At 32.9% G+C, this 13,856-nt stretch overlaps 1 protein-coding gene across 1 annotated transcript; it reads right to left on the bottom strand.

Annotated features, from left to right (window-relative positions):
• Positions 1 to 11,110: 11,110 nt before the first annotated feature.
• On the bottom strand, positions 11,111 to 12,322 carry LOC107461039 (uncharacterized). Its single transcript, XM_016079485.1, has 2 exons — positions 11,539 to 12,322; positions 11,111 to 11,478 (listed from the first exon to the last, which is right to left on the bottom strand). The coding sequence occupies exons 1-2, from the start codon at positions 12,320 to 12,322 to the stop codon at positions 11,111 to 11,113; spliced, it is 1,152 nt and encodes a 383-aa protein (XP_015934971.1).
• Positions 12,323 to 13,856: the final 1,534 nt, after the last annotated feature.

Raw genomic sequence — 13,856 nt, 5'->3', positions numbered from 1 at the left:
TGACCTGTCAAATACTTTTCCTTATTTTTATTTTTCATTCTTATTCATTTCTTTTTTTTAAATAATAAAAAACAAATAATTTAGTTTATTTGTGTTTAATGTCTTTTTCTGCAAGATTAGATTATGTATTATCATATTAACAAATAAATATAATTATCATCAAATTGAAACAAATATTTTTCATAAAAAATTGAAAATAATTCAATTCAATAATAATATTAAAAAAGTGTACTATTAATTGTATATCATGATTGATCTCGGAGGAAAAAAAAAAGTTTGGTTGCTATACATTACATTATCAAAATATGTCCTCCCATGTGGTGAACAAAAAGTTTATATTAAGAAAATAAAAAGTATATTTTATAAGCCCTGTGTTTATCACCCTGTCGTTGTCGTCGATAATTACCCAGTGTGAGTGTTGCCCCATGAATCACACTCCTCGGACCTAAAACCATGGCTACGTTGTTACGCTTGTCATTACTCATTACCACAACATTTTGCTATCATCAACCACCCTCACCATTCACAAATTGGAACCAACTATAACTAACATAGAGGTTAACTTGTTCAATCACAGATATAGATTTAGGTGTAATTAACTTCACGTAAAATTGATAGTTAATAGTAGTTAGATAATAATTTAATTAAATTTGTTAAATTATTTGACAACTTTTAACTATAAATTTTACGTGAAGTTAACTGAACTTGAGTTTTTACCTTGTAACTTTAATAGAGATATAAATTGTATTTGGGCTAAAAAATATTTTTAAGGGAGAAAATTGTATATCAAATTTTTCATCAAACTCACTAGCACCTAAACATAACATTACATAGCTTTATTTATTTAAGTATTGAATTCTTTTCTTTATGTGAAATTAATAGTAGTTGTTTATCATTAAATAATTTAATTAAATTATTATCTAATAATTTTTAACTATTAATTTTATATAAGGTTAATTATATTTAAATTTTTACTTTCTTTTCTACCTATTAGACTAAAAATTTATTACATACACAATACATAATTTAAATTTTAATATTTATTTAGATAGACGGTAAACTAATTATTCAAATAACAAAATATATGTTGATTTTTACAGGATTAAATTCTGAAAAAAAAAAAAGTTAAGAGAAAAAGCTTCATAGAATTGAAGGAGTCGTGCGTCGGGCCAGTGAGCGTTGTGCAAGCGTGGAGCCAATGATTAAATTAAATTAACAATTTGCCATTAATTAATTAAATTAATTAATTTGACTCTTATACTGAATAACATTAATTAATCGCGTGGAACAAATATAGCAAGTCCGAATTTTGCTTGTCCCATGAAATCCATCTTCCGTTCCGTGTATGTGGACGCTTTCTAAGTTGTACTGAAAAATAAATGATACTAATAAATTCGAAATTATCCTAAATTAAACAAATTGAAGTTTGAAATTTTCGTTTTAGTGTTCCATTGGTCAAAAAAAGGTTTATACGACACCATACATGAAGTTCAAGCAAAAAGTTTACCGAGTCCTATTTTAAACACATAATGCCTGAAAATTCAGTCATTAAATCAGTTATTTTATATTTATATATAAATATCTATTTTATAATTTTAGTATATACTACTTATGATGATTAATTTTTATTATATTGTCGTTGATATTCTTAAATTAATTAAACATTCAAACCGTAGACTACTAGACGTGACGCTGGCACTTATTAATCTCTACCTCATTTAATAACTTCACTAAGATTAGATTGGAAACTTTCACTCAGAAAACTTTTATTCTGTTTAGTAATTTTTGTTAAACGTTTAATGAGCAGCGACAAGATAAAGTAATCAATTAAGAAAGTACGAGATTTAATTGATTAAATAATAAGTAGATCTTACGTGAAGTCAACTGCACCTGAATTTCTATTTAAACTCATCTGTAGTCGACTTCACACGAAATTATTTCTAAATTCATCTGAAGTCGATTTCACGTGAAGTTATTTTTAGATGGATAATACGTACTATTTGATTTAAAAAAAACAATTTATTTTATACAAATAATTTAATTAAAAAATCAATCGACTAATTATGATGTTAGATTTTTCACCATTATTTTTTTAAAACGTAGCAGTTACTTCCGTGTTATGGCCGTCATCACCAAGGTTCGAAGACTCGGTGGTTTTTCAACCTGTAATTCTCCCACAAATGCCATGTGCTAATTAAAAAAAAAAAAAAGAAATAAAAAATGGAAAGAAGCCGATTCAATGATTCATATAAACGACCTCATCAAATATCATGATAAGTTTTATTTTATAACCTATTTATAGACATGCAATTAGTTTTGTTATACTACTACGTACCTCACATATGCATAATTATTAAACACTAATCTATTACACAATGAAGACTCCTAAACCTAATTACAATTGAACTTTGACCACAAATACAGCTCAAGTTACCAAAATAAAAACCAGAGACTGGGAAGGGAGGGAGGGGGTTTGAATAATATATGAACTAAAGTTTATGGTTAAATTTAGTGGCAATTCGGTTTGTTTTCTTTTGTAGTTTTTTACGGTATTTTCAAATTTGGCAGATTAAGAATTAATCTGTGGTAGATCGAAATTTTATTTAAAGGTTTGTTATTAGTTAATAGGTTTTTGTCACTTTGTTTATGTGTAAAGGGAGTGGAAGAGAGTCTCATATCAGATCAAAACTCCAAACTTTGTTTTTGTCAAGACCTAAATTTTATAGTGTGCCAATAAAAAAATGGGAGTTCTATTGGGCCTGTCCTATTTGACAATTATTGCCTGGCACAATCGATGATGAGGCCCAAATGTTTCCTTTTAGCCCAATTAACATCACTCCCTTTCTTGAACAAAACCCACATCACTCACTTTCAAAATCTTTAGACAAGTTCATCCAAAAAAATTCTTTAGACAAGTTATAAAATTTGGTTATTACACTATAATTAAGATATTTACATGTCGTGTGTTAAATAACTTAATTAAATGTATTAAATCATTTAATAATTTTTAACTATTATTTTTGTATAAAAATATTTTTATCTAAATGGTCACTACAAATTTTACTTCTTGATACATGTCCTTAAAATGAGATGAATGATATGGAGAAACTATTTATTCCATAAATAAATAAAAAAATTCTCTTTTAAAATAGGTCACATTCAGCACTCAACACCAATAATGATTAGAAATATAATGGACAATTGGACACGAATATCTTAGGCCGAAAAATAAATCACATGCAAATATTTTTATGTAAAATTAGTAAATTAAAATTATTAAATAATAATTTATTTTAAAAAATAGCAAGTAAATTAATAGCATATAGTTTTGCACGAGAAAAACAAAACCCTACAAGTAAAAGTTGATGCTAGAGTTAAACAAGTGTCTTTAAGATTGGCATTGCGTAACAAAATCGTTTTTGAAATTTTAATTATGTTAATTATATTTTTAAAATTGATAAAACTATAGTATGTTAATTTTTTTTATTTATTTTTCATTAACAATATACTAACATGACTTGATAAAATAGACTATTAATGACATGTGTCATGTAACATCCTATCACACAGAGCTTTATGTTTAAGCCGTAAAATAGAGGTGGTGTGGTATTACGACCTCTAAAATAAAATATAATACGTTTAATAATTGAAAGAATGCAGTATTCTAAGAGTCTTGAAGAATAGATAAATCAAAATCGCAAAATTAAAAATGCAACGCTCAAAAATAAAGATTACTTGCAAGAGAAGAAAGCTAAAGTTCACTAACATATGGTACAAGAGATAAAAGCAGAGGATCAAGGGTATAAAATAACAAGCTCCTAACTCAACCTGCGAAATTAAGGCTGGCCGGAAGAAATTTATATACATACATACATACATATATACATGTCCCAAAATGCCTAAAATACAGAGATAAAACCCTAGCTCTCCTTAACATTTAAGAGGAAACAAAATAAACAAGATATGCGGGGAGAAAATTAAGTACATATATCCATTGACTATACTACAAAAGAAACCCAAAAACCACTCCGCTTCAAAAGTCCAGACACCTAGTGAGGTGCCTCTCGACCTGCATCTGAAAAATAACAACACAATATGGGGGGTGAGAATCGGAGGTTCTCAGCATGGTAAAGGTGTCACACACATAATATATAAGGTTCTGGGAATACCAGAGGCAATCCTAGAATGATGGCACTCAAATTATAAAGCTTAAAAGTATTAAACGGAACCCGTAAAAGGGTGGTCTTCTAAGGATATCTAAGTATAACTTAACTTAACCGTAACTCTAAGTCTTTCCTCCTTTCTTCCATACCTTCATCTCTGATAAATCGCACAGACAAGGCAAGCACAGGTAGGAAAAAAGTAGTTCAAGTAACAATTACAACAATTAGCAGAATATAATCAAATAGGCATTTCCAATTAATGCATAGCAAACAAAGCACACATATGCATATGATGAATGTCTATCCTAGTGGCCGTGAGCTCACGCGTCGATTATTTTGTCAGAATCCGATACATCTGGTACCTAACCCAGACACAAAGCGAGGCTAGTTGCAAATAGGTTTTTCAGGTAAAATTTAATCCTGATGGCACCATAGAGAGGCACAAAGCGAGGCTAGTTGCAAAAAGATTCACTCAAGTACAAGGAGTAGATTACGGTGATACTTTTAGTGCAGTTATCAAAATGACTACCCTACAAGTAATGTTAGCATTAGCAGCGGCAAAGAAATGGCATTTGAAACAGATGGACGTCAACATTGCCTTCCTTCATGGAGATTTGGATAAGGAAGTTTATATGAAGATACTACCTGGTTTGACTATGTCACAACCAGGTTTGGTTTGTAAATTGCAAAAGTCTCTATATGGGCTTAAGCAAGCAGACAATAGAACATTAAGCTCACTCAAACTCTTATGGATGCTGGTTATAAGCAGTTTTTTTATGATCATTCACTCTTCATCAAGAAACAATCTGAAAGCTTCACTGCCATTCTAGTATATGTTGATGACTTGGTTTTAACTGGGAATGACATTGGTGAAATCAATTCCATCAAATAAAATTCAGATGACAAATTCAAAATAAAGGATCTTGGTGATCTCAAATACTTCTTGGGAATGGAAGTAACACGCTCTAACTCTGGAATTCACATTTATCAGCGGAAGTACACCATAGACCTTCTCAGGAATTTTGGTTATCTAGATTGCAAGACTCTCTCTACCCCATTTGATTATAATTAGAAACTCTCAAAGGAATCAGATACCATTTTAACAGACAATACTATTTACAAACAGCTCATCGGCCGACTCCTTTACCTCACAAATACTAGACCCGATATCTCTTATGCTGTGGGACATTTGAGCCAATTTTTGGACTGTGCAACCACTTCTCACCTACAGACTGCTTTTCGCGTACTCCAATATTTAAAAGGCCGACCTGCAACTGGTCTCTTCTTCTCCTCTACTTCTAATCTGCATCTCACTGGATTTGCTGATGCTGACTGGGCTACCTGTGCTGATACTCGTCGCTCCGTTTCCGGTTATTGCTTCATGCTTGGGAACTCTCTCATTAGCCGGAAGAGTAAGAAGCAAACCACAGTTGCCAAGTCCTCTGTAGAAGCTGAATATAACTCTCTTGCTGTTGCCATTTGTGAAGCTAATTGGTTATCTTTCTTAGTGAATTTCATTGGCTTGCCGCTTCAAAAGTCTATCACTCTATTATAGGATAACCAGTCAGTCATTCACATTGCCAATAATCCCATCTTTCATGAAAGAACTAAACACATTGAAGTGGACTACCACATTGTTCGTGAAAAGCATTTGTCTGGTCTCATTCATCTTATGTCAGTTCGTTATAAGGATCAACTTGCTGATTTTCTTACCAAAGCTCTGCTACCGGGTCCTTTTCTTGCTAATGTTTCCAAGCTAAGATTATTAGATTTACACAATTCTAGCTTGCGGGACGGTGTTACCTAGATTATTTCTTTATCAATAATAGACTTACCATTGTAATTATTTTTTAGTGAGAGTACATAAAGAGTACATACTATATAAAGTATAATAACTCAACAAATATTTTTAAAATGGGATTTTTCATTCTCTTCAACAATAAGAAAAACTTATTTTTCTCCCTCTCTTAATCCTTTCTGGTTCATCAAACCATCAACATCACAGCTTGAACAGTTTAGGGCATGAGATGTTACTTAGATTTTTTTATCAATAATAGGTCTACCATTGTAATTATCTTTTTAGTGAGAGTACATAAAAAGTACATAGTATATAAGATGTAATAACTCAACAAATATTTTCTAAAAAAATTTTTCATTCTCTTCAATAATGAGAAGAACTTATTTTTCTCCTTCTCTTAATCCCTTCTGGTTCATCAAACCATCAACATCACAGTTTGAATAGCTTAAGACATGATTTTTTTATGGTGCAGTGAGCGTAGAGGAGTACAATGTATTATATGTGGTTTATCGGGATATCACTGTGGATGATGTGAGATTTACCATATTTGTCACCTCCGGAGATTTCGTTACATTGTTGAGCTGCATGTTCTCAACCGTGTGATGGTGTATAGTAACCTAGAAAATGAAGAAGAGTTGTGGGATTCTGCCATTAGAGGCTACAGGCTCTACTTGGGTCTCGGAGGTGTATCATCTTGCGCCAACGTGCTAGAATATTGAAATAAACATTTTAGTTCAGGCATTTATCAAACATTCAAACACCATGAAGAAAATCTCATGTTTTAAACTATTCAAACTGTGATGTTGATGGTTTGATGAATCAGAAAGATTAAAAGAGAGAGAAAAACAAGTTCTTCTCATTGGAAAGAGAATGAAAAATCTCCTTAAAAAATATTTGTTGAGTTATTACATGTTATATATTATGTACTTTCACTAAAAAATAATTACAATGGTAAGTCTATTATTGATAAAAAAAATCTAGGTAACAGAATTTAAATAATATGTGAAAAATAAAATTAAAATTAGTGCAAAAGAATTTTAAAAATTTTAGATTTATAAAAAAATGAGAAAAAATCAGTAAAGATATTAATTTAGTATAAACTATTTAATTTCAGGAACTAAAATGAGTTTCTTAATACAAATTTAATGTCTAATTTGGTGTATCTCTAAGAATGACGAAGACACGTGGACGAAAAATATTTGTGACGGGTGATATGTGGCCAAAATAGTATTGTGACGTGATATAATTGTCTACGTTAGCATATTACATGTCATTAATCGATCCATTATTATATTATTATACGTAATCAAATCATAAATTGATATACCTACATTATCAAATTATGTTAATATATTATTAATAAAAAATAAATCAAAGACTAATATAATATACTTTTTACAATTTTAAAAATATAATTAATATAATTAAAATTTTAAAATCTATTTTGATATATAATGTCAACTCAAAAATCACTTTGGAACTTAACTTATTGATGCTAAATAGTAAATAATTAAATACGAAATGACCAAGAGCATACCATTTATTTTTAACACATGTACAATGATAAAATAAAATAAAGGGCAATGTACTTAAATAAATAAAATGAGAGAAACCTTTATCTGTATACAACATTTGGGAAGTCCTTACGTGAGTGTCTTGTTTTGATTACTATGTAAACCGTGAGAGCTAGCCACGATTTTTCATTTCTTCATAAACCGTGGAAGGCTTCAACGGATTTTAGTTGAAAAAGGTTGAGCATAAACCGTGGCTGCTCGCCACGGATTATGAAAGAATACAGCTAGCCATAAACCGTGTTTGGTCACCACGGTTTATGAAGAAAGAGCTCTGAACATAAACCTCTCTTAGCTACTACGGTTTACATTGAGAGTACTATAAATACATAATCCGTGGATAGTCATCACGGATATCATTTGTGCCAAACCAAAATTGTTGTAGCTTGGTGGTTGAGAGAGTTTGAGGGAGAGGGAGTTTTTATGAGTTTGGAAAATTTCAAATTAAATTAGTGATGACCAAACATTATTAATACAATTAATTACAAAATTATTAATTTAATCTTCATGTTATATTTACTAATTAATAATTTTGTTATGCAGAGTTTGCTGCTGGACCAAATAGCAAACCCAATATATTAAAGAAGATCAGCCTTGGTTATCAAAAATGTTAGATGCTGTGGCTGAATTGTTATTATACTTGTTGGGTCAAATTTAATTATTATGAGCCCAAATCAACTTTGAAGAAGAGATCCACTAGCTTGGTCCAATTTGAAAAAATAAGAAAGAGGAAATCATGCATGCTTCCACGGATATCATATTCATCTTTTGATGGATTTCAAATTTTGATTAAATGCACTTAATGCAAACATTAGAAATAGGAAAGAGAAAGTGAAAAAGTGATTTGATTGCTTTAAGTGTATTACACGCTACTAGGCATGGGTTTTGAAACAATTAATTCATTTTCATTCTCTTTCTTAGCTCCACTAAAAGCATTTCAATTTCTCTCTTCTCTCTTCAAGCTTCGGTCACTTCACAGAGAAAATGGAAGACACCACAAGCTATCAGAAGAAGGTATATGAAGCTAGTAGCAAGGCCATGGTGATGATGGCGTCAAGAAAAAGTAAATCAGAGGTATGGAGTGGCTAAGATCTTTACCACAAAAGGTAAGATATGGTGAAGTAATCTCAAGCTCTCCATAACCAAAAATGGTGGAGATCCACTTCGGTCAGAGGAAGAAGATCTTTGGAGGGATGACTTGTCTCAGCTTTTAATCAACCACCACAGGAGGTAGCTACTGTAGCTACGTGGGGGAAGAGGCAGAAGTTAGAGCAGAAGAAGCTGTCATCATCAAAACTCATCAAGGACTAGGAATCCTTCTTGGAGTGCAAGTCAAGATGGAAGGCCCGGATTGACAAAGCTTGGTGTAAAGGGAAGACATAGAGGTAATTGCTTGTTGGTTATAGCATTCGGTTTCCTCTCCTCTCTCTCTGGCCGAACCGGTTTTGCATGAAGAAGAAGAAGTTGGCTCGGTTCAAGAGCTTCAACCTTGGAGGCTTCCCCTTCTATAAATAAGGGAGAACAGCCAGGGTTTGAGGCAAGGAAAAGAAAAAAAGCACAATGTTCCTATAGCTACCCAAGCTAACAGAAGTTCTTCTCCTTCAATGTTTTTATTTTGTAATTTTTCTGTTTAGTTTTGTCTGTCTTGAGTCTCATGAAAAAAGGCAAACAATGAGGTTTATATGAAAAATACATATAGCAGAAAAAGACAGAGTATACAAAATTAAAAGAATAAGCCATAGATGTCCTTAGAGGTTATTTGTACATCTGTGTTGTGTTTCATGATTCTGTGGAAATTTTCTTGCAAGTTGGGTTAGCACTTAGCAGTTGAAAGCTTGGTAGGTGACCAAGTCAAGTTCAGGATTGGGGTTAGATTATGGACTTGTCCCGAATAGGAATGGTAGTTCCTAGGGAGAATTGGTGTATGTAATCATGATTATAGTGAAATTCCATCATTATTGTGATGGAGACTGGATGTAGGCTGCATTGCACTTAGCAGCTGAACCAGAATACATCTTGGTGTGATTTTCTCTCTCTTCTACTCCATTTTTGTTTCTGCTGCATAGGAGAAAAAATTGAAAAATATCTCTTGACTGGTTACGAGACAAAAAGAAAAAGTCTCATGACTAGGCACGAGACAAAAACAAAAAATATCTCCTCAAGTTTTTCAAAGGACAACAACTGTTATTAAGTGAAAAATGGGCTAAGATTCAATCCCCCTTCTCTTAGCCACTAATAAACCATCAATTGGTATCAGATCTTGGTCTCAAAGAGATCAAGCTTTGCAGCTTAGAGAAAAGATCCAGATGGCAGAAAATAGTGGCTCAAATCTGGTGTCCTACAATCTGACAGAAGGATAGTCAAGCAACAGACCTCCTCTTTTCAATGGGAAGAACTACACCTATTGGAAGGAGAGAATGAAGATTTTTATGCAAGCAGTAGATTACAGACTATGGAAGATCATCCTGGAGGGTCCTCAATTTCCAACCGTCACAAGTGCTGAAGGAGTAATCTCTCTTAAACCAGAAGCTAGTTGGACCAAAGAAGACAGAAAGAAGGTGGAGCTCAATGCCAAGACTATCAACTTGCTCAACTGTGCAATTAGCTTTGAGGAATACCGACAGGTATCACGATGCACAACGACAAAGGTAATATGGGACAAACTTCAACTCACTCATGAAGGAACCACCATAGTAAAGAAGACAAGGATAGATATGCTGAACAGAGAATATGAAATGTTCACAATGAAGGAAGGAGAATCAATAGATGAAATGTTTGAAAGATTCAACACCATCATTGTTGGCTTGGATGCTATGGGGATTAAGTATCCTGAATCTGTGCTTGTGAGGAGAGTTTCAAGATGTCTTACAAAAGAGTGGGAAACAAAAGCATTGATAATATCTGAGAGTAGTGGTCTTGATTCTATGACATATGATGACTTGAGAGAAAATTTACTTGCTTTTGAAAACACTTATTTGAAAAAGATTAAAAAAGAAAAGGAATAGCTCTTACATCTGTTTCTAACCTTTTGGATGATGAATCTAGTGATAACTCCTCTGAAAATAAATTTGTGTTGTTTACCAAAAAAATTTAGGAAAATGGTGAAGCTCAAAGAAAGAAGCAAGGGAAGCAGCTTAAGAAAACAAAAGAAAGATTTCAGCAAGGTGACATGCTACAATTGCAAGGAGACTGGGCATTTCAAATCAGATTGCCCTAAGTTAAAGAAGGAGAAAAAGTCAAAGAAGGGAAAGAAGAAAGGACGGATGGCTTCCTGGGAGGACTTGGAAAATGACTCAGAGGATGATGAAGAATCAGAAACCAAGTCCCAAACATGCTCATGGCAGATCACATTGAACAGGTAGTCTTTCATAACCCTGATACTGAATATCTTCATCTTATGATAGACTTCCTTTCTAAAAAAATTAGATGCTTCTTGCTTGATAACCAAGATCTTGAACAACAAATCACCATTCTTAAATCTGAAAATGGTTTTCTCAAAGATAAATTAAGAGAGGCTGAAACTGCCGTCGAACTTGTTGAAACTCTTCCCAATCTCCATATATTTGTGCTACTGCCTTTTATTTTGCCATCCAAACCTTTCTGTAACTAGGCCTGAACCCATAATCAGCTTCGGTTGCTTGTTGCAAGACCTTTATCGTTACCGCAGCATCCGCCCTAACCAACAGAAAAATCTTCGCACAGATAACGTGGTAATCAAGCTGACAGTGATCACTGAAAATGGAGGTGGCCAAGCAAGTGTGCGGACCGTTGTACCTCCTAACCTCCCAAGTGCCCTTTCCTGCACGAAGTGATATCCGAATCAACCAACTACAATCCTTGTCAAACTCCTTGCATTTTCCATGATACTTCAGATGATCCGATTCCAAGACTCGGTACTCAAAATCTCGACGGATGCTATAGTCCTTCACACTCAGAACACCTTCATCTTTATTTTGGAACGATTACCCAATCTAAAATTCTGTAGAAGAATCCCCAATTGTAGCACCTCCGTCCGCCTGTTGACCCAGAGCCTCCAAGTTTAGAGTAGAGAAGTGTGAAAGGTACTGCTGTGTGCCAGAACTTAAAGGCCTATGATGTGCATGTGGATTGGGACCTATGTCATCATCACTGTCCCCAATGATATCTACAGGCTCCTGGTCAGAGTCATCGTCCTGCATTGCATTCTCTACTCGATCAGGTTCCCCGAAGCCTTGTTCTTCATGAATTATGCCACCACCGGTATCCGCCTCAAATGCCTGCTGCCAGACCCCAAGATTCTCCAACGGTACAGAACCAACTGCCTCCGTTCGATCTAAATCAGCCGCAAAGGAAGGGGATGCAACCTGCAGAACAGATGGCCCGGCCGCAGGCATCAAACTAGACGCACTGCCGGCGGTAGTCGAGCTATGAACTGGAGCTGATATCCCAGAACTATCGACACCAACATCCAACTTCGCATACAGCTCGTGTATTCTGACCTCCGGAAAACTCCTAACACAATGAAACAGAACCCTAATATCTTCATCAGCCTCTAGCACAAACGTATCATACTTAACACCGGTCGACACAACTGCGATTGGAATCTTGTAGAATAGCTTCTTCACCCACTTGCTCTCAAATACCCCAAGCTTCTGCAAGATGCTGTTCTTTACATCGGACAAAGTGTTTGATGAACTGATGAATACACTCAACGGTTCTCTGTCGGTGAACTTGACATCATATTTTTTGCTTCTTTTAATTTTTCCAGAGCAATGCACTAACACAAGAAAACTCTCTTCCTCACTTGCCATTGTGTGATAATGATCTCTTCACAAGTTTCAATCGTGCTCATATATTTATAGAATTCTTCTCCACATAAACCGTGGCTGCCTACAAGAATTTATGAGTTTAAAAAATTCTTCATAAACCGTGGCTGGCTATAGCTTTTTTGAGTTTATTTCTACCTTCCTAAACCGTGGTGGCCTACCATAATTTACGTTCAAAACTTCTCCTTACTAAACCGTTGCTAGCTGCCATAATTTACATATAAACCCTAAACCATAACTAACTCCCACAGATTACATAATATAAAAAATATGGACATACAGATAACAAGATTTCAATTGTTACAATCACATAAACCTTTCGCTCCTTTTATTTGTTTACGTACATTTCCCTAAAATAAAAACAAGTCCTTAGATTGAATCAAAATATCAAATCATAAACTTACAAACAAAATACAATAATTAGGCGGCCACACTCATAATGTCCATTTTGTATACTTTAATCAATAATTGTATTCATTTTCACACTATATATCACGATTCTAATTAATGCATGTCCATATTGGTCAAATTTAGATACCAAGTCCAAGGGCAAGCAACACAAAACCGACAAAGTTGCGAGTTTGTCAAATTATTAATATACATGTTAAATTGAGCTACATTTAATTTGCAAGCTCTTTAATCTCAAAAGCCACCATACTAAATTCTAAACTTTCATTATTTACTATTAAATTCTAAACTTTTAAATTAAAATTTTCATTATTTACTATTTATTTATTAATTTTTGTCAAAAGTATATGAAGAAAAATTATTAATACTTATTTATTTAATTGTTTCGTTTATTAATAAGCTGGTTAACCAGTCAAGTTTTCGAGTAAACCTGACTTTTTAATGATAAAAGTTTAATAATTAACCTTAGCTGATTCTATCCCTTCTCCACCTTTTAATAACAAAAAGTCAAAAGCCAAGTGGTGGAGGATACTTAAATCATTGCATGCAAACTAAGTTTAATAATTGGTTTCAATGCCGCAACCATACAAACTACTACCTATGCTTTCTTCTTCTTCTTCTTCTTTTTTATACTATTTTTGCATATTAAGTGTGGAATTTAATTTTAATAGGTTATCAATGTAAAATAATTATATATATTTTTAATTATATAATATTATATTAATAAAAATAATTATATTTTATATTAATTACATAAATAATCATAAAAAACGAATGTAATTATACAACCATATAAAACGATAATATACACATATTAAACTCATTAAATGTGTGATATTATAAATACTTAAACTAATGTCTGTTAATTGATTGTATTTGGACCAAGTGCTAAACGCTATCTTGTTTATGAACGAATTGATTTACACCACCAATTTAAAAAAGAAAAAAAAAGTACTATGTTGTTTTGAAACTTGAATATATAATCATTAAAATAACACTACTATTCAAACTTGACATGCATTATCACATGTATAATAAAACAGAATTAATTAATGAAACAAGATAAGATGTCAACTTCACTAGTAAATTAAACAAGTAACCTAGAGATCAT

This window comes from Arachis duranensis, chromosome 1 (assembly GCF_000817695.3).
Source record: "Arachis duranensis cultivar V14167 chromosome 1, aradu.V14167.gnm2.J7QH, whole genome shotgun sequence".
Taxonomy (NCBI): Eukaryota; Viridiplantae; Streptophyta; class Magnoliopsida; order Fabales; family Fabaceae; genus Arachis; species Arachis duranensis.
The sequence above is the reverse complement of the archived record's forward strand: the minus strand, read 5'-3'. Positions and strand labels throughout refer to the sequence as shown.

Coding starts and splice junctions, on each gene's coding strand:
- LOC107461039 (XM_016079485.1), bottom strand. CDS start 12,322: ATGGCAAGTGAGGAAGAGAGTTTTCTTGTGTTAGTGCATTGCTCTGGA. Junction 11,479..11,538: donor GGGTCAACAGGCGGACGGAG/GTGCTACAATTG, acceptor TCCAAAATAAAG/ATGAAGGTGTTCTGAGTGTG.